The sequence below is a fragment of the Bos indicus x Bos taurus genome, chromosome 1 (assembly GCF_003369695.1).
Source record: "Bos indicus x Bos taurus breed Angus x Brahman F1 hybrid chromosome 1, Bos_hybrid_MaternalHap_v2.0, whole genome shotgun sequence".
Lineage (NCBI taxonomy): Eukaryota > Metazoa > Chordata > Mammalia > Artiodactyla > Bovidae > Bos > Bos indicus x Bos taurus.
In genome coordinates, this window is record NC_040076.1 from 145,340,446 (window position 1) to 145,366,914 (window position 26,469).

At 45.9% G+C, this 26,469-nt stretch overlaps 1 protein-coding gene across 2 annotated transcripts in view; it reads right to left on the reverse strand.

Annotated features, from left to right (window-relative positions):
• Positions 1–3,423: 3,423 nt before the first annotated feature.
• Positions 3,424–26,469, reverse strand: part of MCM3AP (minichromosome maintenance complex component 3 associated protein) — a 42,236-nt gene continuing 19,190 nt past the window's right edge. Inside the window, exons 15-29 of one of the 2 annotated variants that reach the window (XM_027548256.1) lie at positions 25,263–25,394; positions 24,848–24,961; positions 23,619–23,771; positions 21,983–22,180; positions 20,103–20,171; positions 19,886–20,020; positions 16,639–16,792; positions 12,271–12,529; positions 11,958–12,055; positions 10,809–11,199; positions 9,494–9,751; positions 8,895–9,024; positions 6,585–6,791; positions 4,602–4,752; positions 3,424–3,711 (exon numbers count right to left, since the gene is read on the reverse strand). In XM_027548256.1, coding sequence (XP_027404057.1) covers positions 3,553–3,711; positions 4,602–4,752; positions 6,585–6,791; positions 8,895–9,024; positions 9,494–9,751; positions 10,809–11,199; positions 11,958–12,055; positions 12,271–12,529; positions 16,639–16,792; positions 19,886–20,020; positions 20,103–20,171; positions 21,983–22,180; positions 23,619–23,771; positions 24,848–24,961; positions 25,263–25,394 — 2,608 coding nt within the window. In that variant the 3' untranslated portion in view covers positions 3,424–3,552. The remainder of the gene's footprint in view (positions 3,712–4,601; positions 4,753–6,584; positions 6,792–8,894; positions 9,025–9,493; positions 9,752–10,808; positions 11,200–11,957; positions 12,056–12,270; positions 12,530–16,638; positions 16,793–19,885; positions 20,021–20,102; positions 20,172–21,982; positions 22,181–23,618; positions 23,772–24,847; positions 24,962–25,262; positions 25,395–26,469) is intronic. The other variant, XM_027548265.1, reaches the window with a different exon arrangement.

A 26,469-nucleotide genomic window follows, 5' to 3' on the forward strand; every position in this document is an offset into this window, starting at 1 on the left:
TTTTTTAACTTCTTAAAATTGAAGTATAGTTGATATACAATATTATATAAAAGTGTACAATATAGTGATTCATAATATGGCAGCAGTTTTAATGTCACTAGAACAGAGAGATAGAGAAATTTTAGGAGTAAGATAAAAAGATAAAGATATTAAAAAATTAAAAAGAAAATTGGAGCATCAATACAGGTGGTCAAACATCTGAATAGTAGGAGTTCCTAAGGGAAGTAGTGGAGGGGAAGAATGCATTAAATAACTTCCCCAAATTCCCAGAATTGTAGAGAATTTTCTAGATTGAAAAAGCATGGGAGAATGTTTTCTAAAGAAGCCTCCAAAATCTCCCATCTCACATACTCTTGTACTATGTGGTCTTACCAGTCAACCTCATTGAGAAATAGGACCTATGCCCCATCCCTTGAACCTATAACCAATTGCCTATAACCAGTAGAGACCCTGTACAGATTCCAAAGCTGGGCTTGCATTTTGCTCACTGGGACACTTGCACTTAAGCCCTGAGATGCCATGTGAGAAGTCCTATCTGAGGCCACCTTGCTGTGAGGAAGCCAAGCTTCATGGTGAGGTCACATATGGCTAGCTACTCAGGTTGAAAACCCCAGCTGAGCCCCTAGTCAATAGTGCAACATCACCTGCCAGCTATATGAGTGGGTTGTCTGGGACATCCAGCTTAGTCAAGACTTTGGATAACCACATTCCCAACCAATGCATGGAATAGCTGACTTCTGCATGAGAGATCGCAAAAGAAAGCTGCCCAGCTTTAAGCTGCCCAAATTTAACCTATGGTTGGGGTAGTTTGTTACACAGCAAAGAGTATTGGAAAGAACTACTCTGTGCCCAGCACAATAAATTTGGCAGGGAATAAAGGAGAGAGACCAATACATCGAACCGTGTTGAGAAATTTAAGACCATCAGGGATCAGATCAGATCAGTCGCTCAGTCGTGTCCAACTCTTTGCGACCCCATGAATCGCAGCACGCCAGGCCTCCCTGTCCATCACCAACTCCCAGAGTTCACTCAGACTCACGTCCATCGAGTCAGTGATGCCATCCAGCCATCTCATCCTCTGTCGTCCCCTTCTCCTCCTGCCCCCAATCCCTCCCAGCATCAGAGTCTTTTCCAATGAGTCAACTCTTTGCATGAGGTGGCCAAAGTACTGGAGTTTCAGCTTTAGCATCATTCCTTCCAAAGAAATCCCAGGGCTGATCTCCTTCAGAATGGACTGGTTGGATGTCCTTGCAGTCCAAGGGACTCTCAAGAGTCTTCTCCAACACCACAGTTCAAAAGCATTAATTCTTTGGCGCTCAGCCTTCTTCACAGTCCAACTCTCACATCCATACATGACCACAGGAAAAACCATAGCCTTGACTAGATGAACCTTTGTTGGCAAAGTAATGTCTCTGCTTTTGAATATGCTATCTAGGTTGGTCATAACTTTCCTTCCAAGGAGTGTCTTTTAATTTCATGGCTGCAGTCACCATCTGCAGTGATTTTGGAGCCCAGAAAAATAAAATCTGACATTGTTTCCACTGTTTCCCCATCTATTTCCCATGAAGTGGTGGGACCGGATGCTATGATCTTCGTTTTCTAAATGTTGAGCTTCAAGCCAGCTTTTTCACTCTCCACTTTCACTTTCATCAAGCGGCTTTTGAGTTCCTCTTCACTTTCTGCCATAAGGGTGGTATCATCTGCATATCTGAGGTTATAGATATTTCTCCCGGCAATCTTGATTCCAGTTTGTGTTTCTTCCAGTCCAGCGTTTCTCATGATGTACTCTGCATGTAAGTTAGAGATAATCTTTAAAACTTCGAGCAACAACAAAACAAAAACATAGGGGAACGATTTCCAATGTAAAATTATATTTCCATTCAAATGATGGACCTAATGTAAGGGTGGAATTAAAGACATTTTAGATATGCAAACTCAGAAGGCTCTAAAAGATGAGCTCCATCAAAATGAGAAGGCAAGCCAAGTCAGATATGACTCAGAATCCAGGAAATGTCCAACGTGTGGCACAAAGATGGGGGTTTCCCAAACGGTCATTTCCAAAAGAAGATGGAAGTAGCATACTACCTGATGCACAGGAGTGTTGATAGAAGCTTTACATTTAGTGACGAGAGGTTTGGGTGAAGTCGAACCAGGAACACAGACAACAAGCAAATGAAAAAACAAGACAAGTGACTCCAGGGACAACAGTTGTACATAGTGGAAATGTCATCATAAACCAATACAGGGCTCAATAGCAAACAGTATTAATACACCCATAGTGAACTCTGAATGCAGATTTCAGCTAACATTAAACTATTTTGGGAGACTAGTGGCAGAGGAAATGTAGTATGCATGTGTGGGTGATACTCATTGCAGAGAGGACAGTATAAGGGCTAACTCATTTTCTATTGTAGGAAATCAATAGATAATTTCTAAAATCAAGATTAACAAATAGCATTACTGAAGTCTTTATTGAAAACATGAAGTTAATCACTGAAGAAATCCCTAAGAGTCGATTAGTGTTTGTTCTAGGGGATGCAAAGTTTGGCTGGTAGATTCAGATTTGGTAGGATGAGGAAGTTCTATTCCTACTGCTTCTTGTTTCTCAGTGAAATAACAAGCAAGTCATCATCTAGAAATGTATATTTGAAGAGAATGAGAAGATATGAAATAGGGGGTGTGGGATATAGTAGGGAGATGCTGAGTGCCAATTAAAGATTGATGATCATACTCAACATCACCAAGTCTATCTTAATACCCCTTTCTGTGTATGTCTCAAATTTATCCCTTCTCTCCACACCAACTGCTAGCAGGCTCATCTTTCACCTGGACACCTGCAGCAACCCTCTTTCGAAATTCAGGGCTTGTTTTCCTAATGTTCCCCACAGGCAATTTTTAAAACAAAATGTGACCAAGTCACTTCTCTGCCTAATATCCTCCAACAGCTGATTCCCACAGTACTCACAGTAAAGCAGCAAGGGTTGCTGTGACCTGGCCTATCTTCTCACTTGGCACTACTACCAAACTGGCACCTCCAGGTTTTCTTCATATCCTCTCAGATATATTCCTACACTCCTCTCAGGAATTCTGCTCTCTCCTCCACCCAGTCCCCTGTGTCCCCTTGCTCCCAATCCAGACACATGCTCTATGCCTCAGAGATATGTACATATACTGTTGGCTCGGTACATCTGTTGTCTCTCTTGAGGTGTGAGCTGGTGGGGTCCCTGCACCTTATTCATCCCTGCATGACTGATTTTGGCACATGAGGGACTACAACTTTTGCTGAGACAATGACCACTGTTACACACCAAAATGTAACACCAAGGGTTGCTGGATGACAGAAGAGATTATGAAAACAGATAAAGAGTATCAAGAACATTACACAGGAGGGAAACAGACTTTCATTGTGAAAACTGAGGAAGATTTCATTAGATAGTCCAAAGGTTTATTTGCATGATTAATAATCACATTTCCAACATGCATCAAGCATCTGAGAATAACATTATTTTGAGTAAAATAAAATCTTCTGGACCCTTTCTCAGTTCCAGTGGCTCAAATGTCCACCATGTCCAACAGTGCAGAGAGATGGAGCTCAGAGACAATGTCCTCCTCCCGTGAACTCTGGATCAGCCTTTCTAGGTGCTTCAGCCGTTCAGTCAGAGATGTGCCTGTTGCCTCTGACAACTGCAGTTGCTTTCCTATCCTTTCATTCTGTTTGAACAAATAAAGAAACTAAAAGTAGTTTTGGTATATCCATAAGCCAAGATATATTCTCTCTAAAGGCACTAGATCCAGCTCACGTTAGAAACCTCTTCTGGGGGCTGTTGGGCTCAACAAACTCCTCTCTTGGCATCTATCATACATCCTTCCAGCCCCTTCCAACACACACACACATATAGCTGGTATCATCTGCACATGGAATGTTTTCTCTTCTGATTCTACCATGAACAACTTCTAGTAATTTTTATTATATATCATTGTTAAGAACTAGGAACTATTCCATAATATATACTGTGACTGCTAAAGCAGACTCTCATCATTGGCTATTTAGTTTCCACTTTTATATATTATAATTAACACTACAGTGAACAAAAATACATTAATTTTTGTCATATACAGTAATTTCTTTAGGGCAGAATTGCTAAGTTAATCAGTACAAATATTTTTAAGGTATCTGCCAAACTAGTAATTGGAAACAGTATGTCATCTTACACTGTTGACTGAAGCCCTGGACTTCTGTGAGCATGCCTTCCTCATTAATTCTCCTCATGGAAAGTCAATCCCAGAAAGGGGGGTCTGGATGATGCCAAAGCTTGGACGGTATGTGCTCCATGAACCAAGCCACTGTTGTCAACTTGACTATTCTCAACGTTTTACTACATGTCCACACATGGTTATGGGTTTTGTTCAGTTCTTAGCACATTTCAATCCCATTCTTCACTCATTTCATAAGCAGAAATTCAAAATTAGCTGGGCCACTATAACACTGACAGATGAAGTGTAAGAAAAGTTCTAATTTAAGCTAATAAAGAGACCTTGCTTTTTTCCCATTCTGTCAGTCGTTAAGTCTAATACAAAAGCCAAATGTATTCTCTTCTCACCTGAGGGCTTGCAGTCATAGATGTTTTCATCACAGGTTCAATAGTCTGAGGCAGAGACACCAGATTCTGAGGAAGGTAGAGGGGAAGGCACATTGAATCTCTAAGTGCTCCTGAGTCCTCCGACAACCACTGCTGAAGCTGATCTTCAAACCTGAAACATTTGCATATTAGGAACAAAAAAATTATCTATTAGGAAGAAAAAAACTATCACTCACTTTTCTCCTATGTATGCTTTAAATTTTTTAAAGCTTTGCTTTTTCCTAAAGGTGGAATTAAGTTATAACATCAACTGAGAAGCAGAGAAATATAACAGGTTAGGATCTTCTCTTTAATTTATAAACCTGATTTCTATTTAATGAAAAAGGTGGCATTTATCCAAAACAACTGTTTTTTTTTTTTTTTTTTAACATTACTTGTAATTCTCTCATTTGGTTTATCTTCTTTGGCTTATTTTGCTATTATGTGTGTATAATTAATTAGTATCTTTTTGGATTATCCAAATGTATGAACTGCTGCTTATAGTTTAAGACTAACCCAAAGTAACATCCCACTGCAAGGAGATCCAACCAGTCCATCCTAAGGAGATCAGTCCTGGGTGTTCACTGGAAGGACTGATGTTGAAGCTGAAATTCCAATACTTTGGCCACCTGATGAGAAGAGCTGACTCATTTGAAAAGACCCTGATGCTGGGAAAGATTGAGGGCAGGAGAAGGGGATGACAGAGGATGAGATGGTTGGATGGCATCACCAACTCGATGGACATGGGTTTGGGTGAACTCCAGGAGTTGGTGATGAACAGGGAGGCCTGGCATGCTGCGGTTCATGAGGTTGCAAAGAGTCAGACACGACTCAGTGATGAACTGACCCACCGCCACCTAACACACTCCAGAGCTGTCCACTCTATATACTTAGTCTTTTTAAGAGAAACAATCTGATCCAAACTGTTTACATGATACATACCTAAAAAAACCTACTTTTAGAATCGTAACACATTCGTTCACTCTCCTAACACATCTTATCAAGCTTCCACCAAATACTAGGCACCATTCTGGGTACTAAGTTTACAGGACTGAGACAGAGCAGACAAGGCCAGCTGCAGGCAGCTTATACTTAAGTGGGGGGAGACAGACAAGGGAAACGTCTGAAGGCTAGAAAGACAAAGCAGAGACATGGGCACAGGGTGGACTGGTAAGATGGGTAAGGAGATCCTTGCTGAGTAGACATGAGCAGAGACTAGAAGCGAGTACAAGGTGAGCCAAGGGGATGTTGGGGGCGTGGGGGAAGGGAAGGGCTGCAGAAGACTGGAAAAGTGAGAATCACAGTTTTTGAGGAATTCATGTCCTAGGGGAGCAGAAACACAGAGGTGGTGACTAGAGAGGGAAATGGGACCAAGACAGGGAGAAATGGCAGCATGTTTTCATGTTTGTACACTGATGGGAGAGTGAAGGACTCTCACTGGACGAGTGTCCTTGAGTGGGTGGGAAATGAGAGTCCAGCCAAAGGGAGGGACTGACCTTGCCTCCAGGACAGAAGCTGCTGGAGGGAACAGTGCACGAGGAGGCAAGGGGACAACAGTGCAAACTCCTATCTTGCAGGTTTTCTTTCTTGGTAAAATCATAAACAAGGGTGGTGGGGGAGGCAGAGGAGGGTCTACTCCAGCTCCTGACTTCCTGCGGTATGGGGATGCACCCACATCCTCAGTCAGGTTGGCCAGACAGACAGAGCAGGTGCCGGCCACACTCCACAGAGGCTTATTAGCCAGCTACACTTAGTTCCCAGTAGGAAACTCAAGACCTTCAGTGATACACAATCAATGAAACTGATTTCAAGTAATAAAGCAGTTTAAGGCACGCTATCAAGGGCACTGCCTCTGTCCTCACACTTCACACTTGCCTTCTTTTTCAAAGAGTCTCATCATTGAGATCCTTGCTAACCCAGCAGGAGGCCTAAAGGACATAAGGAACCCCAGGGAGCAGGCCTCACCTCTTGCTCTCCTCTTTCTCCAGCAGCAGGCTGCTAGACAGACACTGGGCCAGGAGCTCCTGGGCCGAGGCTCTGTGCATCAGATCCTCCGAGCTGGGAATCCGCCCCTCTTGGCTGTGCTCCACACCTCTCTTCCCTTTGCGGTGCACGTGAAGTAATGGAGTAGGAAGCTTGTTTCCAGAAGGATGAAAAGATCTTATCCCCAAACTGTAAGTACATGTTTTGAAATGCTTACAGTCAACAAAGAGAGGGAGGAAAGGGTTCCTCTGGCATCAGGTAGAGTGGGGGTGCTTTGGGGTCAGGCACGGGTGCCAAGGGCAGGCAGCCTCTGTCTTGCAGGAACTTCCCCTCTCCTGGGCAGCTGGCCTCTCAAAGCTTCTCTACTGTAAGCTTTGCTTCCCATTACAGGGTTAGCAGCAGATTCTGTTTTCCCCTAACATTGGCAAGGTTCTTACTTTTGCATTTAGCTCCTAAATCCATCTGGGAAATTTTTTTCTTTTTTCTTTTGCTGTGACTTGAGGCCTGTGGGATCCTAGTTTCCCAATTAGGGATTGAACCCACGGCTGTAGGCAGTGAAAGTTCTGAGTCCTAACCGTGGGAATGCCAGGGAATTCCCCTGGAAGTAATGATTATAGCAGTGGGAGATGAGGGTCTAATGCTTTTTCTAAACAGATGCCAGTGTCTGTCCTCTCCTCATTAATTTCCCTCATTTGGCATGGTACTTTTTATCACATATGGTTCTGTTCTTTCATTTTTTCCATTGTGATCCATTTGTCTACTACAACTTTATGTTTTGATATCAGGTAGAGCAGACCTTCCTTGTTATTCAAAATTTTCTCAGCAATTGCTACAAATTTTCTCATTCTGAAGAATTTTAGAATTAACTTGGCAAGACCAGGGGTAAACATCCTTTTGGGCTTTTGATTAGAAATGCCCTGGACATGGGTAAGCCTATGGCTGATTCATGTTGCTATTTGGTAAAAACCAACACAATACTGTAAAGCAATTATCCTTCAATTAAAAAGAAATTTTTAAAAAAAGAAATGCCCCGACTTTACAGTTTCAGAACTGACACCTTTATAGTATTGCATCCTCCAATTAACAAGGCATTTATTTTAGGTTTTCTTTGCATCTTCAGGACCCTGAGAATCCACTCCTAAGGGTTTAGCACCTCTCCTGGTCAGTTTGTGTCCATACGTTCTAGATTTGTTGCCATTGTGAATGAGAATTTTTATCGGTTGTAGGTTGACCTGTCTGATGACCGTGCTAAATGCTGAATGGTTCTAACGGTGTGACTGTTGATGATCTTGAACTGACAGTTTTACCCTCTGGAAACAACAGTTCCTCCTCTCTTTCAATATTTATGCCACTGTGTCTGTGTGCTAAACTGGGCAGGGCCTCCAGGAGAACAGTGAACAACGGTGATGTCAGGGGCAGTTCAAGGCTGGTTCTAACTTCAGTGTTTCTCATGTTTTACCAAGAAGCATGGAGGCTTTGGGCTAGTTTTATGGTAGGTAGCCATATCAGGCTAAGGAATTTTATCCAAGTTTAGTAAGGAATTTTATTGGGAATGGGTATACATTTTTTTTCTTGGCGGGGGGGTGGTGGGGGGGAGAAGGAATGGCTATAAATGTTAAGGAAAGCATTTCAACACCTAGTGAAATGATCACTTATTTTTCTGAAATGGCAGCAAACTCCATGAATAGGTTTCTATTGTTCATATTGTTCAGCACAGTATAAAGTGAGCTTGTGAGTTTTTTTATATACTACAAAACTACAAGTGCTAACATTTTACTTAGTATTTTTGGGATCAGGTTTGTAACCGAGATCAGAGGTCAGCCTTCTGTCCGTACTCTCCTGGCTATGTTACGACTTCAGGGTCAGGTTCGTCCAGTAAATAAAACAAGATGTCTGCTTTCTCTGCTCTACAACAGTTTCTACTACATGGGAAGAATGATCTGCCCCCATTATTTGTTGGAATCTTCCCACAATGGGCTGGATTTCATATATGTGTCCGAAGTTGCTTCAGTTTTGTCTGACTCTTTGCACCCCTATGGACTGTAGCCCACCAGGCTCCTCTGTCCATGGGATCCTCCAGGCAAGAATACTGGAGTGGGTTGCCATGCCCTCTTCCAGGGGATCTTCCCCACCCAGAGTAAGTCTTCTGCATCGGCAGATGGGTTCTTTACCACCACAGACACCTAGATTTCGTGTATAGGCTGTGAATTTCTGCAGTATACTCTGGAAGAGAATACAGTTTACTCTCTTGGCTGAGGGATGACAGAAACATACACTGAACACAGATCTCACCGGCCCTGACTCAACTGTAGCTCCTTCTGCGTCTGCATTCTGGCTTGTTCCCACAACAAAGGAACGTCGTATTTTTTCAAATGGTTTTTAAAAAAATACACGCATATCTGACCATCTTCACTCAGTGCCTCTGAGAAAACAATACAAAAGAAAAGATTATCAAGAGAGCAACAGGTGACCACCTGATGATGTTTGCTTAAATTTACTGACTTAAGGACAAGCCCTTCTGATTAACTGAAGTCACACAATCATGTGACTTCCATGCTTGAGCTAAATATGCTCCAGGTGTCCATAGGTCATTCAAGGTCCAGAGAGGCTCATGTCCAGACCTCTATGCCCAGTGTGACTACTCAGAGAGGTCTCTCTAAGGCCAGACTCAGGGGCCCATTTCAGGGAGATGAGTGCAGGCTCTATCAAACCTTCTCAGCTCTTCCCAAAGTCATCTGGAAGTCACTGGCTTGAAGAGATATAGTCCTAGGGCAAGGATGGGTGGGGACCCACAGGAAAGACACAAACATCAAGTAGACATTTTTCTTTGCTGAAACTCGACCAGGAAAGTCTCCTGAGGAGTCAGCCCCTCAGCACCAAGCACTAAGTACCTGATGTGACGGGAAGCCTTGGGGGTGTCCAGTCCCTGAGCTTGTGGTTGATGCACAAGGCGATGACGTCATCCCATGGGATCTCAGCAACCGAGGGCCCAGCCCTCTGTCCCGGGGAGGGGTGCCTGCTCTTCCACCTGCTGTATGTGGTGCAGAGCAGGCTCTCCACCTGCGACTGCAGGACAGGCTGCGTCTGGCGAGAGCTGGGAATCTGGGAGGCATACTGGATGACCATGGAACACATAGGGAGCCAGGGAGCTGGAGAGAAAGCACCAAGGAGTTACAGGGTTTGGTAGAAATCTACATGAAATGTTCTTCACTCTGTATTTTTTTTATAGAAGGCAACTGTGTAGCTGAGAAGTCAGTATTCAACTCTGAATACAACAGAACCATAGTTGTTAAAAAAAGTACATTTCCCTCCCTGTGTCCAGGTAAGGGATGCAGTTACCCAGGCCACAGTTCACAACAAAGGGTCCATACTAGGGGGGCTGACTGCACAGGTCTGTGGATGCACCCAGGAATTTGTATTTGACTCAAGGAGACCTGGTCCCAGAGCTGTGGGCTTCTCTCAGGGAGGCCCGACCTAGCTCACCACAGAGGATTTACACAGTGAAGTTTGTTTCTCTTTGGGTTCCTTCAGCAGCAAACATCTGTTAAACCTACTGGAGATCACACCTCAAATTCAGAAAGATGCCTGAGGCCTCTGCTTCACATGGTCCAGAGAATGGCCCTACCAAGACCACATGAGCAAAAACAGCCTCCTTCCCTCCTAACAGCATCAGCAAGGGAAGGGACAGCTCCTTGAAGCACAGCAGCCCATAGCATCTGTGTCAGGACAGCCCAGGAGCCTCACTCGGGCACAGCCAGAGCCACAGAATGAGCTTCTCTAATGGAGAAGGAACCCTGGTGTCACAACAGCACTGAGCACCACGGCCCAGGCAGAGCCAACAGCATGGAGACAGGACTGCAGTGTCTCCATGCCTTCAGCTCCCAAAGGCCATGGTGCAGGTAAGATGGGACCTGCTACCAACCGAGAAACCCTAGGCCTGGATTCAGCACTCCTCCTGACACCCCCTCCTGGGGCTGAGCAGACACCCACAGACCACTCAGCTGGTGGTGGAAGGCCAACAGCTCCCGCTCCAGAAGACCCCAAATCGTCCTGACATCTGAACCCAAAGGCAAGTGCGGGTGGAAGCCATGGGGGGCCAGGGGCACAGTGGTGCCCGACATCTGCTAGTGTCCCTACAGCAAAAAGGATCAGGGGAATGCAGCCCCCACACTCCTTCCAGCCAGTCCCCTCGACACAAGCACGTACCCCCTGCAGGCGGAAGATCCATCTGTGGGAGCTGGAAGCCAAGGATGGCTTGCCTCAGCCAGGCCAGGTGCTCCGGGGCGTTCCAGTGAAGATGAGGAAGCAGCCGGCTGCCCCCTGCCTCAGCAAACTCGGCGACAGGCCAGGACAGGTCGCAGAGCTGCTCGGAGGACACTACAGAGGCCAGGAAGCTCAGCACGCTGTTGAACAGCTCAATGATGGCACTTGGCTCCTGTGAGGCCAGGCCGCCCAGCCTCCGCTCTCTTCTGTCATGGAAAAACCGGCTGCTAAACTCCCGGCTAACCCCATCTTCCACGTACTGAATGAGGGTCTGGCAGCAAAGTTCAAGGGCACAGGGGCAGTGGGAGACCAGCCACTGCACAGCCTGCGAAACCTGAGAAGCAAAGACAGTGGGGAGAGTTCTAGGTCAACAATCTACGCTGTTTTTCAAGAGGAGGTTCCTGAAGGCGCCCCTCCCATAGCTGCTACAGCAGGTGCCACCGGAACAGCAGCTTCTCACCATGCCAGAGGGGAGCAGAAGCTTCCACTGTAGCTGAGTCTGCTCTCCCTGGAGACCAACACAGCAGGGACCCCGAGAAGGGCTCCCATTCCCATCACCCCTGCCACCCAGAAGGGCTAGAAGCCCAGGGGAAGCACCATGCACATCCTCTCCACCTCACACTGAAAAGAAAACTGTATCTTCAGTTCTTAGAAGGACTAACAGCTTCACTCCATGCCTGGGTGCTTTCACACCCGGTAGTTAGCTTTATCTTTATTCCTGTAGTTATTTTTAAGTCCCGACACTTCTTTCCCTAAATGTAATTGTCAGCACAGACTTTTTAAGGAAACTCTGATAACATTATTTCTTCATATTCCAAGGACAACCACCCTACAAAAATAATCATACATCTGACCCTCAGATATAAGACATGAAGTGTCACAGTTTAAATCTGTAACAACAAAACCTCTGAAAAAAATTTACAGAATTTAATTTGTTGCCAATAGCAGGACTATGAGCAAAATTTATCTTTTATTTTGATATCTGCTTATAATTTTAGAAAGTTTCCTGTCAAAACATAAAATTAAAAGGTAAGGCGTAATATACACTAAATTCAAGATACAGTGAAAGGGAAAAAAATAATGAAACCTTACCTTACTCGTGCCTTTTAAGTCATTAATGGAATCAGGGATCTCAATAACAGTATAATCTGAAATGAGCTTAGCTGAAACCAAATCCTGGAGCATCAGACCTTTAAGACAAACAGACACCAGTCACCCATCTCCTGGTGGAGATTTGCACATGAGCTGAGAAGTCTCACTGCCCTGACCCCTAGAGCCCTGTGCCCAGGCACTACAGTGGCTGTTGTCACATGTGGCAGCACCACGCCACCAGCACTTTCTCAGACCCCAGGCTCTACCCATTTATTAAACATGCCAGCTCAGAAGTGGAACTGCCTTCACAAACCCTCTTCCACGTCCTTCTCCACGGCGTCCCCTCCCTGGCTGGGCACAAGAACCGCCAGCGGAAGCGCAGGCTGGAAGGGCTTGGCCTGCAGGAGCTGCTTGGTCTGCAGAAGGGCCGACAGCCAGTACACGTCCTCCTCCGCCGCGTCCACACTCTTCACTCTGGGAGGGAGCAGCAGCATGAGCCCACTGGCTCCCAGGAGCTCCTTCTGTGTCTCCACGGCATCGAGGGCACCATCACTAAGAGCGCCATGGGCCACCTGGAACGGCACCCAGACCATCAAGATGGACACACTCGTGGACAGATCAACAGTGAGCATCAGCCCCGGGGAGAGCGCAGCCAATTGCTCACTGCACTCCAGGTCGGTCTCCCTCTGTGAGGCCAAGAACCAGTACAACAAACTGTGGGGAAACGATGAATCCAGCCTCTGGTGAGAACTGTTTGAGCACTTTAATCCTAACAGTTATCTCAAACAGGTGTAAAAACAAGTAAGCCTTTAATGACAGTAAAAAGGAAAGGCAAGCCAGCAGCAGAAAAGGGATTCCTACCCATTTCTAAAAAGCAGTGCAGAGACAGGTAAAGGAACCAGAGGATGCCACACTGAAGGGCTGCAGACACGTTGAGCAGGGACCAGACTGTCTGGGCCTGCAAAAGCCCTGGGAGCCCAGGCCCGTGGCACCAGAGCCAGCCAAAGCTCCAGGCCAGGAGGACAAGTCACACACGAGACAGTGGCCCACAGGTCACCCATCCCCCTGCCTCTAAGCACAAGCTGTCCCCCTGGGCCCTGGGCCAGCATCCTGTCCTGAGGATCCCAACACGGGGACATCGCAGGCACAGAGGAGGGGACCAGGCGGTGGGCACCCCGCACCTTACCCCGAGAGCACCAGAAGCTGCACAAGGAGGAGACACGATGAGTCCTTCCCAGGGAAGCCAAACAACCTAAGGAATCGATCCCCAGATTCCCCCAAAAAAGGTTGGCTTGCCATTTCAGTTACCCTCCACCCCACCCCAAACACAGGCCTATGACCAGCCTTTTAGGGCCTCACTCAGGTATAGGCAGGTTCAGATAAGGTGTCTGAGGAGAGCCTTCAACATAAGAGAAAAACTAGAGTAAAAGAATAGAAACCTTAAGAAAATGGATACCACATGGAATGGAAGAAAACTTACACAAAAACCCTAATTTCCTCTGAAGATGCATCCAGAAATAGTCATAAGATGATACGAGAAAGTAAAATAAGGGTAAGAAAAAGGAAATCAATAATACAGTATGTTATTAAAAACTCAAAGATAGCTCCTAGAAAATAATATTAAAAAACAAGATGGAAAATGGGATAGAAAGGATGAAGAGGCTCAGAAGATCAACTGATAAGGTCAAACATTGGTCTAGTCAGAGTTCAAGAGAGAAGAATAAAAGAAGGAAAGAGATGTCATCAAGATGCAAAAACCAGTCTCCAGCCCACAAGGACATACCAAGGGTCCTGTCAAGGACCTTCCCAGATGATGAGGGAAGGAAGTGGGCACCCAAGTCCCAGGGCAAAGATAGCAGGCTTCCCAAGTGAAACAAGGCCAGGCCAGAGAAAGGAATGGGAACGGTTTCAGACATATCAACAGCAATGCTGGATGGTCAGTGACCGTGGAATAAAACTAGAAGGAAAGTAACTTTCATCCCATAATTCTACATACCAAGCTAAACTATGAAGCAAATGTGAGGGTAAACACATTTTCAGACAGGCTAGAGCTCCAAAATTCTCCTCCCATTGCATTCTTCCTTTGAAGAAAATGGAAAACATGCTCCGTCAACAAGAGACTAAACCAAGAAAAAATTTTGCTGCTGCTGCTGCCAATGGCAGCACCTAGTGTTGGATAGGTCAGGCACTGTTCTAAGAATTCTGTCTGTATAACACACATCACCTCATGGGTCCCCATGCATGGCGCCAGCACCATCTCAAGCAAGAGTATACCAACCCACGGTCAGTACCTGGGCCGAGGACCAAGGTCAGGGTGAGAAGTGGAGGAGCGGGACTGCATTCTTGGTATGGAGGCCCCAGAGGCAGCCACACCCTGGGACACGTTTCCAGCCCAAATGGGAACAGGAGAATGGCACCCTCTTAAGTAAGATAATGTAGCAAATACTACGTGCAGAAAAAATAAATGTAGCCACAGAACACTTGCTGGTTCTGGAACACACACATGTGACCTCAATTTCTGAGATATTATAAACTGACCACATAACCACCAGGAAAATGGGGAAGGCTGAGAGCAAGTGGGGTGTTAAGAGTTCATGCCTCACCCAGGGGGTGAGTGCACAGCCCCAAGATAGCCCGCATAATCCCACCTCGTAGTGCTAACGTCCTGGCACCATCACCTACCCTGAGGATGGGCTGAGCCTAGTGACATGCTTCTAACAGTCAGACAAACATGATGGAAAGCCACCATGAAGGTTAGGTTAAAGAGATGATGCCAGCTTACTCAGCTCACGGGAGCTGGCTGATGCCCTATTGTGAGTTGCCTCATGTAGGCCCACATGGCATGGACTACGAGGAAGTGAATCCTGCCAACAACCATGAAAAGTGGGCTTTCAGAGAGACCAGAGCCCGGACTTCTACCTGCTGAGAAATCATGCCCCAGAGGACCTAAGCCACACCTGGACTTCTACCACACAGAAACTGAGTAACAAGCATTGGTTACTTACATATGCCACATTTGGTTTGTGTTTTTAGTTTGCTTGTTTTGGTTCAGCCACGTGGCATGCAAGGTCCTAGTTCCCCAACCAGGGATCAAACCCAGGCTCCCTGTGGTGGAAACAGGGACCACCAGGGAATTCCCAAAGCTGCCACATTTGGAGGTAACATGTTATATGATAATAGATAAAATGCACCTGTTTTAATAGTTAAGTCAGCAGAGAAGATCTAAAAGTGGATAACAGAGAAACAGCAGTATAAATACATGATGTGGAAACAGGACAGAAATCAAAGCTTGGAGAAAAGGGCTAGGAGATGGGGCAGCGGCTGCAATTTATCATCTTAAGTCATGCCATGCCATCTGACTCTTTAACTACATGCAAGTGTTACTTTGACTTAAATCTAAAGGCAAGAAGAACGAACTAATTGTCCAGTAGGTTAAGTATGACTTTATCATCCTAGGAAAAGGGGAAGAACATGTCCCAGGATGTTTCTGTTACCTCTGAATGGTGAGAGCATAGAGGGCTCTTACCATCTTTGTATTTCCTCTATATTTCCTTATATTTTTAAAGTTTTATATATGTATTACTTTCATGTTTAAGAAAAAATATTAAACAGTATTAAAATGGAAAGAAACAAACAAAAATCCTATAGTCAAACTACAATCTGAAGCAGTTCCAAGGACAGAAGTAATGTGGACTAGAGTGTCGCATGCAGATGTCCAGGGTGTGCCATGAAGGAGACTGTCAGGAAGAGGAGAAGCCTGGAGTGAGACCTTGGGGTCAGGACACGGTGGGGAAGGCAACTTTTCCCTGCTCTGAGCATGCAGCCAGTCATGAATCCCACACTGTGGACCCCACCAGACCCAGGTCAGAGAGCTGGCCAGAGCAGCAGCTACCAACGCCAGGTCTACTGAGCACCGAGGCCCACCTGCTCTGCACTGCTATTTTCTAAGTAAATAAAATATGCATCTTCTGAACACAGTAAAACCTAAAATTCATTAATGCAGGTTTGAATCTAATGAGAAAACAGGTTCTCATTAAATAAGACTCTGTGGGAACCAATTAAGCTCAGTAGTGTACGAACACCTATAATGAATAAGAAGTAGAACTTATAATCAAAAGCTGAGGATAACATGAATGTAAAATAAAAACAACTAACCTGAAATGCCTAACACTGAACCTATATGAAAACTGCATAGGACTAAAAACCATTAGTCTTCTGGTAAGACTTGATATATCAGGAAGCTATTTAAATAAAGATGTCAGCAGTTGGCAGACCATGTGAAATGCAACAGACACTGCATTTCTGTGTAATGCTCTGTCATAACCCTCTTGGGTTAATTACTAGAGGTCCATGGAGTTCACGGCTTCTGAACTGTATGCAGAACACATAGGGAAATACAGGTACCTTTTACGATGGTTCTAGCTTTCACCAATTTCTCAAAAAGAGGTCCGTGAACCAAGAGAAGACGTACTGCATCCTGAGAATCTAGCTTGGTCTCTTACACCAAGGGGGTGTACATGAGTCATCAAGACACAAGGAAGAACAGGTACAACACTTGCTTCTGGGCCTCCCGTATTGTTTCAGAGCCACTTCAGGGGAGTTATATGATTCCCGTGATATCTGGGAGGGAGTGTAAATAAGAAAGTTACAGAAGTAAATACACTAAATGATTGTCACTCACCTTGATGCACACGCTGACACAAATTGTCTGATCCCCTTTGCTGCTGAGAGTGTTAAAGAGAGTGAGTGTCTGAATCCCACCAACATCAAGGTATATGTCATCCACTGAGCCATCACCTCCCATGAACTTGACTTTTAACCAATGTGATAGAATTCTGTGAATGAAAGAAAATAACACTTGAAGGAAAGTCTAATTCTAAATGTGAACCACAAAGAGAAATATTACATAAATAGAGATCCACAAACATCAAATCTTACTATGAAATTGATCTGAACAAAGCAGGCTATAATTTTTAAATGGAGTTAGGAACTCTACTGGGTTATATATTTGGGTAGGAAGAGACAGCACTCATTCTAATGTGATGTATGATTCTGAAGCCCTAAGAAAAGATGTTGAACAATCGAAAAGATCCTTAGAGTTTACCGTACAACCCAGCAATTCCACTCCTAGGTTTAAACCCAAGAGAACTACAAACATATGTCCACGCAAACACCTATACATCAATGTTCACAGAAGCATTATTCATAATAACCAAAAAGTGGAAACAACAATTAATGAACAGAAAAATAAAATGTGGTATACTCATGCTGCTGCTGCTGCTAAGTCGCTTCAGTCGTGTCTGACTCCGTGCGACCCCATAGACGGTAGCCTACCAGGCTTCCCTGTCCTTGGGATTCTCCAGGCAAGAACACTGGAGTGGGTTGCCATTTCCTTCTCCAATGCGTGAAAGTGAAAAGTGAAAGTGAAGTCGCTCAGTCATGTCTGACTCTTAGCGACCCCATGGACTGCAGCCTACCAGGCTCCTCCGTCCATGGGATTTTCCAGGCAATATACCAGCCTTCTCCGGTATATTCATGCAATCAAATATTATTGAGCCACAAAATGAAGGATTAATACATGCTACAACATAAATGAACCTAGAAAACATTATGCTAAGTGCTAAATGACAGTCATAGAAGACAACATATCTTCAGGTTCTGTTTGTATGAAATGTCCAGAACAGGCAAGTTTATAGAGACAGAAAACAGATGAGTGCTTGCTAGGGGCTGCAGGTAAGGAGTGGTGGACTGTTAATGGGCATGTGTTTCTTTTCAGGAGAAAAAATGTTCTCCAGTCCTGGGGTATATTGTAGGGTTAATGGCAAACTCCAAGAGTGTTTACGCCAAGGGGGACCTTCCCAGCCTGCTGCTGCCAGTGCCCCCATCCCTGTGGTGAGCCCCTGCCAACCCACACCTCCACAAGAGGCCCTCCAACACTAGCAGGAGGGGATAAGCACACATCTTTTTACTGCACCATCTTGAACCCGAAGTCCAAAGAAATATTTTTTAACCCTTAGATTTTTATGGAATCACAGAAGACTACCGAATAGGAGAAAGAAGGTTGGAAATGTCACACTTCCTGATTTCAAATTGCATTACAAAACTATAGTAACTAAAACTGTACGGTACTGGCATAAAAAAGAGCCACACAGACTAACAGAAGTGAGAGCCTGGAAATAAAAGCCTGCATATATGGTCTTCTAATATTTAACAACAGAGCCCAGAATATTCAATTGAGAAAGAACAGTCTCTTTAAAAATGGTGCTGGCAAAACTGGATAATAAAAAGAACAAAACTGGACCCCTATCCTGCACAAATAAAAGTTATCTTGAAATGGATTAAAGACTTAAACATAAGAACTAAAATCATAAAACTCCTAGAATAAAATGGAAGAACCTCCCAGACACTGGTACTGTCAATGATTTCTTCGGATGTGAGCCCCAAAACACAAGGAGCTAAAGTAAAAAACTGGGACAATATCAAAGTACAAAGCTTCTTTGCAGTAAAAGAAACAAAAGGAGTAGGCAACTAATGAAAGAAGGTATTTTCAAATCCTATATCCAATAATGAGTTAATATTCTAAATATATATGGAACTCCTACAACTCAACAGCAAAACACAAATGATCCAATTAGAAAATAAGTAGATTTGGATAGACATTTTCTTTAAAAAAGACATGTGTGCTGTACTGTGCTGTGCTGAGTCGCTCAGTCACATCCGACTCGTTGCAACCCCATGGACTGTAGCCCACCAGCCTCCTCTATCCATGGGATTCTCCAGGCAAGAATACTGGAGTGGGTTGCCATTTTCTCCTCCATGGTATCTTCCTGACCCGAGATCGAACCCAGATCTCCCACACTGCAGGCGGAATCTTTACCATCTGAGCCAGTAGGGAAGCCCATACAAATAGCCAAAAAGTGCATGAAAAGATGCTGAACATGGCTATCATTAGGGAAGTCAAAATTAAATCACAAAGAGAGATCACCTTACATCATTTAGAGTGGCTATTATGAAAAAGCAAGGCCATTATTAGAGAAAGAAATGGCAACCCACTCCAGTATTCTTGCCTGGAAAATTCCATGGACAGAAAAGCCTGGTGGGCTACAGTCCAGGGGTCGTAAAGAGTCAGGCACAACTGAGCAACTAACACTACTATGAAAAAGATGAAATAAATCATGTTGCTGAGGATGTGTAGAAAAGTAAACCTCTGTGAACCATTGATGAGAATATATATAAATTGGTACAGCCACTATGTGAAATAGTATGAAGTTCCTGATAAAATTAAAAGTAGAACTATCACCTGAAAAAAAAAATGTTCTGCAATTAGATAGTTGTGGTTATACAACTGTGAATATACTAAAACCAGTGAAATGTACACTTTAAATGGGAGAAATTTATGATATGCAAATTACATCTTAAAAAGCTGTTAAAAAAGAAAAGTAATATGTTCTGTAGTTGCTTTAGAAGTATGGTTTCTGGAAACAACTTGGTTACAGGAAATAATGCCATGTCAACTTTCTGGATTTCTTTTAAAACTGCCAAGTGTTTTTCCTAAGGAGAAAAATGGAACTACAGCAAACAAACTATATTGTCTTCCCCAAGAGTGTAAATGAAACGGGCTCTAAATATACCTCAGCACAGCTTTAAGTCACAATCAAGTCTTGAATACTTTTGGATAAAGACCATTGCCAACTGTACAAGATTAAAATGTGAATGACCTAAAGTGTCAACTTCAAATCACAAACAAAACAGCCTGCAAAGCTAAGCATCAAAATGAAAGCAGGCATCAGGGTCCCGGGCAGGAGAGGAGCGCACAGGGCTGACAACCAACCACCCTCGCACACACACCCAGCTGCCTGAGGCTCAGGGAGGAGTCACTCCTGGCCCCTCACTCAGCCCCCAGCCCCACGGAAGGAACCCTGTCTTACCTGCTGGGACTCCCTGGGGACTGTTCTTCTCCATCAGGCAACACCAGTACCAGCTTCCAAAACACACGCTCCTGCTGCCTTGGGAGGTGCTCAGCCACGAGGGACGGCAGGTCCAGGGGTGCCCATGCCGCATCACTGGAAGGGACAGAACACCACAGCCAAGTCACCTGCAAGGCCCCAGCAGGAGCAGCAGGCAGGGCGGGCAGGGGTGACCAACCTTAGCAGCTGCTGGTAGAAGTGCTGGACCTTCATCTGGTGCGCCGCCATGTCCCTGAGCCACCTTAACCTGTGAGGGAGGAACCACATGAAGGAGTCCTACGTGAGGCCTGCTCAGCACCCACGGCGGAGGCGGACAAGCATCTAGTGACGTTCTGAGTGCAAGGTGATTGGGTACTAAGTGTCTCCCAGTGGGGAATACTCAGGAGACCGAGAACTTTTTCTGATGAAGAAATAGTTTAGTAAGAGGACTTGTTCACGTCACAGCTGTCAAGCAGTTATCTACTGTGTGCCAGTCATCGCAGATCAGCAGTAAACAGACAAAAATCCTGCCCTTAGAGAACACGTGCTCTCACAGGGAGAGAGGGGCCCCTGTAGGCAGATGGCATGACAGGTGCCGTGGGCTTACTATGGACATACGGAGGGTGCTCAGAGATGACCTGGGAACACAGACCAGAAGGAAACAAGGGGAGCCAGCATGAGGATTTCCGGAGTACAGGCCAGACCACATCAGGAGTGGCATGGCATGCACACAGAAGGAGCACAGGGAGAGCAGTGGGCTAGCCAGGGGGCAGATGTGGGCCACCGTGGAAAGACTCAGAGAGGAGCCCAGGGACCTCAGTGAGGATGTGAGGCGACCTGACTGCTGTGGGGATGAGAACACCAGGCTATAGGCGCCAAGGGCCGAAACCGGCAGACAGGTGGGATGTGAGAAAGGGCTGGTGGTGGAGGCGGTGAGGGGCGAGCTGCAGGGTGGTGGGTCTGAGTCCGGAGGTGACCCAGTGCAGGGAGATCAGACTAGTCCCTGTGAAACAGAGGAGGCACTGAGTGCAGCGGGCCAGGACAGCAGCTTCCAAACTTCAGCTGGGGACACCAGGAGGAAGCCTTCACTGGGGACGCATGGAGGGAGTTGTCAGCGTGCAGGATGGAGAAAGATTACAGGGAAAGAGGCAGAGGAGGAGAAGGGGCAGGGGGCTGGGCTGGAGGCGTAAGGGTAGACGGACACAGAGAGGGCCGTCCTGACGCAGGTAAAGCAGCCTCGACTCCAGGAGGCAGCGGGGCCAAGGCTGCCACGGGTCACAGAGAACCCCGAACGCCCAGACCACACACAGCGCATCAGAGACAGGCTTGCGCTGCCACCACCCTGCTTCCAGACGCAGGCCCAGGACTGGGAACCCGAGCGGCTGCATAGTGAGTAGCGTGGACCTGGTTCTCAGAGCACCTCGTGACAGCCTGGGAAGGACAAGGCACACCCTAAGGCCCTGGCACAGGGGGCTGCTGCTGCCCCTTCATGTGGCCCTCCAAGGCCCCTCCCTGGGAGGTCCTCTCCAGAGGCAACAATGGCATGGTCTGAAGAGAGAAGTCAAGCCCTGCAGGGCCAGGATTGCACAGCTGAAGCCAGAACCGGGGCAGGGATCCAGGCACCCATGGAGTGGCCAGGAGGAGAGTCAGGGAGGGCCATGCGAGGGGACATAGAGAGGCAGCCTGTGAGAGGAAGACCAGAAAGCGGAGGAAGAGCTGCTAAAACGCTGCTTGCTGCAGCAGACCCAGGATGGCAGAGGGCACGCGGTGGGAGTGAGGGTGAGGCCAACACGGACCTTTGACTCCACTAACGAGAATGGCCGTGATGCGTCGTTGAGTCAGGGAGGTGAGGAGAAAGCACATAATTCCAGGTAATTCGACTGGCAGGACCAGCAGTGTTTTAAGGGGAAAAGGTAAGTGAAAACACAGCAGGTAGAGCAAGCTGCACTCCAAAAACACAACTCTCCATCTGTCTTCACTGCCTCTGGCCCCACCTGTCTGCCCTGTACACACACGCGTTAATCCACGCTCCTAAGGCCAGCTAGGCCAGGAGGCACTTCGGAGGCCCCGGGTGCTGACCTGGTGCAGGAGATGCCCACTCTCCCCGCGTGGCCCAGGTCCAGGAGGCCCTTTGCCAGGTTCTTCTCCGCAATGGGGCACTCCGCGCTGGGCACCAGCGCCCTCAGTCGGTCGTTCACATCCACACAGCAGGGCGCCGCAGGGAAGGCCCGCATCTGGCGCCTTAGCTTCTTGCGGGCTGCGACAGCTTCCCTCCACCTGGAGGACAAACACCACTAGGAGTTGTGAAGGTTGGCCACAGGGCAAATGCAGAACACCTCCAGCGTTAACAGGGAGACACCTTCCGCCAACATGTTCAGGTCTACTTCAGCAACAGATCTCAAACTGAGAAATTAATCCCAACTAAAGCTCAGGTGCGGGGATGCATGAGAGAATGAGTGGTGGTGGTGGGCAATGAAACTACTGAACCTAAGACTGAATGCTGGGGACTTCCCTGGTGGCTAGGAATCTGCCTTCCAATGCAGGGGACACAGGTGTGATCCCTGGTCAGGATCTAAAATTCCACATGTCAGGACGCAACTAAGCCCCTGTGCCATTAGAGAGAAGTCCACATACCACAAAGATCTGACACAGCCAAATTAAAAAATAAATATAAAAAAAAAAGAGTGAATGCTAAACAATGTTTGGAGGTCAATTTGCTGATATGGATACAAACACAGATACATGTACCCTTTGACCCAGCAAACACCACTGACAGGACTCTCTCTCCAGACCCTGCAGGCACGTGTGTGAAATGTCTGTACAGGGTGGCCACTGCAGCGCTCTCTGTCATATTAGAGAGGAGAGGCCATGCTGAAGTCCAGCCGGGGGCCAGGTACTGCCAGCGCACTGACGACAACGCCAGAGGGGCCGCTGCACTACTGCGGTCAGGCCTCCACCTCGTGTCAGAGGGCGTCCAGGAACGTCCAGAGCGGAGCAGTGAGCATGCTCCCACCGTGCCAACCACCACACAAAGCTCAGAGGTCCTTGTGGAATGGAGACTCATTCCTCACTAAATCCCCTTTTATACAGTTGTAGCTGTCAAGCACCCTATTACTTTTTTTAAATGTTATTATTAAATGAATCACCCTTCACACATAACCCATGTACCCCCATTTTAAAGACTAATGATAAATCAAACACCCACATCCTTCCATGCAGTTAAGAATCAGCGGCCATGAGCACCCACGGGCCCTGCTCAGTCACTCACCCTCTTGCTCCCAAAGGTAACTGCTGTGTCAGCTTTATGTTTGTTCTTTCCTTTCCCTTCTTTAGGGTTGTACTACTATACATAAATCTAAGACAACCTATTGAGTTGGAATAGACAATTTAGATGTTGTACACATTTCCCTAAGAACTGTTTTTCTTTTCACTAAAAATTATGTTTTACAAATTTACCTATACAGGTGTATACGGCTATCATTTGGCTTGTTCATAGCCATCTCCCCATGTCCAGCACATTGGGTAAACAGCAGAAGGCTACCTATATATATTTGTTGAAATACAGAACAGTTACCTCATCCCAATCTAATTCTTTACTTAGTTTATATCCTTTAGGAAGGAACATGTTACATGTGTGTATTATCAGCTGTGAAAGTATCATCTTGGTAAAAGATACTCTGTGTGCACTGACTCTCTGTAAGGACATGGGACTCACCGTTGGAGATACTTGCAGAAGCACTGAAGTTCCTGCAGGGTCTCTTTTGCAGTCTGGAAAATTTCCTCCCCGAGAAACAAGTCCACCAGATGGGCAAAGACGTCCTCAGAGCAGCGGGCCACACGAACCCTCTGGTCTGTCTCCACTGCACTCCTAGGAAACAGGGCAATCGATCAGCATAAGAGCACTGCACCCAAGGCCCCACACAGGGCCTGCCTGGAAGTATATAAGTCCACGTCCTTAACTCTAAAATGAAATCATGTCGTCACTGTAAGAAAAGCTTGAAGATTTTATTTCATATAAGGCACAGACATCTGAAAAGATAGATGGAAAAAGAACTAAAGTGGTACAGGGTATAAGGCTGCAGATCCAACATGGACCTTATAAACAGTCAAGAAATAAGCCTTTATTTTATAGTTAGAAATTTAATTTTTAAATGGTTGTTGAAACAACTAAACTATCTTCTCATCAACGATATCTGATGAGAAGTTTATTATCAAAGTCAAAGAAGCTCAAACAGACAAGACCCACTTCCACTAGCTATCCTCTATCGTGGGTAGAGACATCCCGGGCTGAACTCTAGTTCAAGTCTCCTGGAGCTACAGAGAGCAGCAGTCGCCTGCATGTCAGAGAGTCCTAGGTGCTGCTGTCTCCTAATAACCCTTCCTGGGAAGAAGAACAGACAAATACCCATCATTCGCGGGGTCTCTTGTTACAGGAAGCAGTGAAATAGACTCCCAATTAATAAAAATAGAAAGAAACATTCAATAACACGCTCTGCCTCCTAGCTGTGTCTCCATCTGCACCAGAGGCTGCAGGCCTGTCCCAGCGGAAATGAAACACAAGGACAGATTTCCCAGCACAATCAAACCTCTTTCCTGAAGCTTGGCATTGAAGTTCTTAAGTGAGATAACGCAAAGGAATCTTTTGACATGTGAAACAAGGGAAAGGATCTTCTACTTAAGAAAAATGAACAGTGTAGAGAAGACTATCAGCAAATTCTTTCACTAACAGACACATCACATCCCCAAGCCCAGGTCAGGGTCTACAGGAAGATGAGAGTAGTGAGGGCCTCCCTGGCAGTAACAGACACACACACCGGGAGGGCCTGTGAGTGTCTAGTCAACCAGCAGATACACTCCAGGTGCAGATGAAAGCCAGCCAGCCTGAGCTAACCCCCTCCTGCCAATCACGCGCCTTACACTGCAGGACACCAGAGTGTCACTTACTTCAACTCCTGGGAGCAGGTTTCTCTCACACATTCTGTCACCACAACTTCTGTCAGCTCTGCGGCCAGGTCCTGGCTCAGATGAGTTAACACCGATTCTCTCTCTTGTTTCAACCTAAAGGAAAAAGTGAAAGAGCACAAGAAATAAGAGTTGCCACACTCTGTGACCTTGCAAGAGGGGATTTGAGTTATGCTGAGTCGGCAGACCTGACCCCTCTGGTCTCAGTAGAAGGTCACACAGCCACCCCTACTCCCATTCCCCTGACCATCACCCACGCCCTGGGCCACAGTGTACGAAGGTGCGGGGTGAGCTGTGAGTCCAACTAGTGCAGCGGGCAAAAGCAAGAGAATCCGAGGCTGCGGAAGGCTCTCTCCTGCAGCCACGCTGCCCCATGCACAGCAGGGATGAAACTCACCTCTCCTCTTCTGCCCGCCGCCTCTCTTGCTCCTTCCGCTCCCTTTCCTGGGTGACTTCTTCAGTTGCAATGTGCCTCAGAATGCCTGTGGTTGTCGCTGTTAACAGCTCCTCCATAGCAGCATTGGAAACACTAGACAGAGCAAAGTGGAGACTGTTCTAAATAAATAATACAAGCCACACAAACCATATTACTAGACTTCTAACACTGGCAAGGAAAAAAGTATCTACTTGGTTTCCATTAAGCTGATGCAAAAGTAACTGCAGTTTTGCATTACTGAAATTTGCAGTTCGATATTGGAATATTCTTAAATGTAGTTGTTATAAATCATTTTATTGTGCATTTCTTGCTTTATGTTTTTTGCTAATGACTTACTACTTGCTGTTTATTTTATATTTATTTTAGACTATAAAAATGATATTAAAACAAAAAGAAATTTGAGTGATAGTTTTTTTTAATTTTTAAATTTATTTTTTGGCCATGCCGTATGGCATGTAGGAGCTTAGTTCCCTGACCAGGGATCAAACCCATACCCCCTGCAGTGGAAGTACAGAGTCTTAACCACTGGACCACCGTGGAAGTCCCCTGAGCAATTTTTTTAGCCTTATTCTAAGGAAGACATAAACAAATGGAAAGACATCCATGTTCACAGACTGGAAGACTTAATATTGTTAAGACGTTGCCGCTGCTGCTAATGCACTTCAGTCGTGTCCGACTCTGTGCAACCCCATAGACGGCAGCCCACCAGGCTCCCCAGTCCCTGGGATTTTCCAGGCAAGAGCACTGGAGTGGGTTGTCATTTCCTTCTCCAATGCATGAAAGTGAAAAGTCAAAGTGAAGTCGCTCAGTCGTGTCCGACTCTTAGTGACCCCATGGACTGCAGCCTACCAGGCTCCTCCACCCATGGGATTTTCCAGGCAAGAGTACTGGAGTGGGTGCCATCGCCTTCTCCATGTTAAGATGTTAATACCACCCAAAGCAATCTATAGATTCACTGCAATCACCAACAAAATCCCAATATAACTTTTTGCAGAAATAGAAAAACCCATCCTAAAATTCTTATGAAATTTAAAGGGTCTGCAAATAGGGAAACAATCTTGAAAAAGAGAAACAAAGCTGAAGGACTCACACTTTGTGATTTCAAAACTTATAACAACTTACAACAAAGTTATAGTAATCAAATAAAAGCAGTATGGTATCATAAAAG